Source organism: Solanum tuberosum, unplaced genomic scaffold, assembly GCF_000226075.1.
Source record: "Solanum tuberosum cultivar DM 1-3 516 R44 unplaced genomic scaffold, SolTub_3.0 scf00214, whole genome shotgun sequence".
Lineage (NCBI taxonomy): Eukaryota > Viridiplantae > Streptophyta > Magnoliopsida > Solanales > Solanaceae > Solanum > Solanum tuberosum.
In genome coordinates, this window is record NW_006239139.1 from 682769 (window position 1) to 687118 (window position 4350).

Here is a 4350-nt window from a genome sequence, read left to right on the forward strand (position 1 = left end):
CTGGGTTTTTCGGGGGGGGGGGGGGGGGAACCTCTTACTAAAAGACATAAAATTATCATCTGAAACGTACTAAACTTCTGTTGAACATGCAAGCGTCTTATTATGACACTTTTTTTTTTTGACAAAGAGCATCTTATTATGACTTCCCGAAGGTAAAGATGAAACAACAGGCCTGGAAAAACAAATAAATGTACAAATGATTTGACATCTTAATAGAAGCGCCTTTACCCAAGTGGTGGCACTATGACAAAGTATAAGAGCACTGAACTGTAAAAGACGCCACTTTAAGAAATTATCACAGGAAATCTTCCATTTGACAGTGCAACTAGCAACAAAGGGATGACTCAACAAATGCCCTATTAAGTCACTAAAATGTTCAGAGCAAATAATGCTCTAATCTAGAAAGAAAATGCATATTAACTAAAAATAAATCACTATCATAGTGCTCTTATCAGTTACCTACTTACCATCACCACTGCAGAAAATCATTGTGAACAAACTATTATCTATTCTCATTAATAATACCAAAAGAGGACATCAGGACTAAAATAAACCTGTCTGCACCCCATCAACCGAAAGAAGAAAAACATATCTCTATCTACAAGTCAGCACACTGCATAACAAAAATATTTACTACTCTATGTGCCACATTTTAGGACATTTTTTTCAACAAGTCAGATATTATTTCATCATTATCACACAAAGAAAGTGTCAAAAACATTGGGGAGGAAACAATCATCCCACTTCCCATTCACTGCATCAAGTGCATGGCTTGATAATGAAACACACTTTGCTGCACAGTTCCAGCTTCGGAAGGCACAATAGAGACACACCACCTAGCAAAATTATGATCTTATACAAAACTGACCATTATGCAAGAGAAGCAAGAAATTGTACTACAACTACTACTACTACTGCTACACATCGATCCCAAGCAAGTCTACCCATCGTATAACAAATAATTTAATATTTGAGAATCTTTCAAATTTACAACTCTATTCACGACATTGTATATACAGTCCTCTAATCCACAAGAAGGGCACATCAACCTATAATTTTTTTAAAACATGAAAAGGAGTATAATTGTAATAAGAAACCCGTTGCATCGAAGTGCACGGCTCAATCAACGGAAGCAATCTGGTCACATAATTCTAGCTTCCCTAGGAACAACAGCAAAACACACTATAGCAAAAATCATCACACATACACAAAACACCATTACACAGCACATTAGGAATCATTCAGCCCACGTGGCACTCAAACACACAACAGAACTACTGCAAAGAATAAGTTAACCTCATCCACTGTTTTCACATTTTAAAAAAAGGACACAAGCAACACAGTGTGTACTCACAAAACTGACTAGAGAAACTATTATTTACAAAAAAAAAAAACACAATATAAAGATGCAGACTTTACTTAAGTATCAGGAGAATATGTCTACTCACAAAATTGTCTGAGAGAAACTATTACTTATAAGAAACCACAATACAAAAGATGCAGACTTTACTTTAACTATCAGGAGAACTTGATAAATACAAAATCACAACCAGAAGAAGATAACAAAACCATATCAAAAAAAATCATAAGCATAAACCAGCACAAGAAATGAAGTGATCTGAGAGACCCAAGAAAAGACTTAAACTTTAGTACCCAAAGAGCATAATCAAACTAAGATCATATCTGTATCAGAACTCAACAAGGATAAAGACATGCTTAAAATGGATAATCAGCAACCAAATAAAGACCCCACAAAAACAACTCAAATGTCACGATAATAGACACAAAAGCACAACCTAAATTGGAAATGCCACATTAGGAAACACCCAGAAAACAATCACAAAACAAGCACATTTAACCAAAACTCCACAACCCAGGGCAAATAAAGCAGAAAAATAAACAACACCCAGAAGCCCCAAATAAAAGAGGAACTTCACATCATGATAACAGAAGCAAAAACACATCCTAAATTGGAAATGCCACATCAGAAAATTCCCAGAAAACAATCACAAAATCAGTACACCTAACCAAAACTCCACAACTACAAAATTTCAAATAAAATCAACAATCACGAAAATAGCCAAACTAATGAAACCCCAGAAGCTAAAACAGAGAAACCAACAAAATAATGAAACCCCATAAGCTAAAATCACGAAATAAACAACAAAAAATCTCACCGTACGTCCATCAATTACATGGGTATCCTGAAGAACCCTATCAAGAACACTAGGATCTGCAAATACAACAAACCCAAATCCTCTAGGCTTCCCAGTAATCTTATCCCTCATTACTACGGTCTGTAAAACATCACCATACCCTTGAAAATACTCCTTCATCCTCTCCTCTGATGTTTCCCATGATATCCCACCAATAAATAGCTTTGCTTGATCTGAATCCATACTTTTTTTTTCTCTCCCTCTATACTTTTTCTCTCTCTTTATATATATATATATAAGATGTATATATATGTATAACAAAAAAACTGTAGATTTTTGAGTCTGTGAGGGAGAAGAGAGAGTGAGGGTTTGTGTAAGAGAAAATCTGGAGAAGAGGCGCCGACTGGGGAAGAGAAAAGTAGTGAAGGATTATGAATTTTGGGGACAAGGAATGGACGGTTGTGATTTGATGAGATCAATGGTGGTGATTGAGAGAGCAAATTTAATAATTTTATATATTTTTATTTTAAAGGAGCATATGAATATTAACAAACGAGTTGTGGTGCGACGGTAAGTACTCAAGTTCAATTTTAACAATAAAGATGTTTAAGTTTAATTGAAAAAAAATTGCTTAATTTTAATTGAGTGACCCTAAATGCAAAAAATATGGTGTGTATTATGGTGAAACTATACGAATTGTTCCACGTTTCATTACAGAAAGACATGTAGAGGTTTTTGAAAATAGAGTGTCGAAAATCATATAACCAAAAAATTCATTGACTAAACTTGACAACTTTTAGATTATTATGCTTGTTGGACCATAATAAATAAAGTCAATATCAATACTTCAATAGAAAAAAGTGCTTCTAATTATTTTTGTGTGAGCCTTGAATGAACTACATTCCCTTCGATCCCTTTTCGGAATCAGGGCGTCTTGCTTAGATCGCATTTGTTTTTCTTTACCCCTGAATAGTGAAAGGTTGAGCCTTTTTTGTTCAACCCTAGTGTTGGAGCAACTACGGAAATTTCTCATGGTTCGCCACTAAATCATTTTTTACAACTCTCGGCTGACCTTGAATTGGCCAAAAAGCATTCTATTTGAACGGAATTTCATAATTGCAAAAGTTTTGATTTCGATCGATTATATTTTTAGCACAACTTGGTGAAATAGGTTCTTGGCTTCCGGTCGAATTCTTTGTGAAATCATTACGGAACCCTCTATAAGGAATTTGAAGAGTAGTACATATAGTCTCACAATTTTTAGCGTCCATTTTAGGCATTTAAGGCAATTTACAAAAATTAGGCGAGTTTCTCAGTTTTTCAAGTGTGTTAGCTCATGAATATTGGTGGTATAACTTTTGCACGATTTTTTTACGAAATCATAACGGAACCCTCCGTAGGGAGTTGGAGGAGCGGTACGTACAATCTTACCCTTTTTAGAGTCCATTTTAGGCATTTAGGGGCCAATTTTACGGAAATTAGGTGATTATCTCAATTTTTCGTGTGTGTTAACCTATGAATATTTTGGTGATATGGCTTCCGAACGATTTTCTTGCAAAACCATTACAGAACCATCCGTAAGGGAGTTGAAGGAGCAGTATGTACAATCTCACTATTTTTAGAGTCCATTTTGAACATTTAGGGGCTAATTTACGGAAATTAGCTCATTTTCTTAATTTTTCGTGTGTACTAGCCCATGAATATTTTGGTGATATGACTTTCAAACGATTTTTTGTGAAACCATTACGGAAACCTCCGTAGAGAGTTGAGGAGTAGTATGTACAATCTCGCCATTTTTAGAGTCCATTTTGGGAATTTAGGGGCCAATTTACAAAAATTAGGTGATTTTCTCTGTTTTTCATGTGTGTTAACCAATGATTAATTTTGTGATATGTCTTCCGGATGAATTCCTTACGAAACCATTATGGAACCCTTTGTACGGAATTGGGAAAGCAGTACGTACAATCTCACCTTTTTAGAGTCCATTTTGGAGATTTAGGGGCCAATTTCCAAGAATTGGGGCGATTTGCTTAAGTTTTTTTTGTTAGCTCACGAGTGATATGGCTTCAAGAATATTTTCTTGTGCAAAACCATTATAGAATCCTCTGTGGGAGTTAGCGAGCAGTACTTACAGTCTTACCAGAGGAAATTGGGGGGGGGGGGGGGGGGGAGGGGGGGAAAGGGGGGAGGGGTG

The 4350-nt window shown here is 35.7% G+C and overlaps 1 protein-coding gene across 1 annotated transcript in view; it reads right to left on the reverse strand.

Moving 5' to 3' along the window:
- The window catches only part of LOC102601968 (heterogeneous nuclear ribonucleoprotein 1-like), a 4264-nt gene extending 1692 nt beyond the window's left edge, over window positions 1-2572 (reverse strand). The window contains exon 1 of the mRNA XM_006356006.2: window positions 2178-2572. Within this exon, the coding sequence (XP_006356068.1) occupies window positions 2178-2399 (222 nt within the window). The 5' untranslated portion in view covers window positions 2400-2572. The remainder of the gene's footprint in view (window positions 1-2177) is intronic.
- Window positions 2573-4350: the final 1778 nt, after the last annotated feature.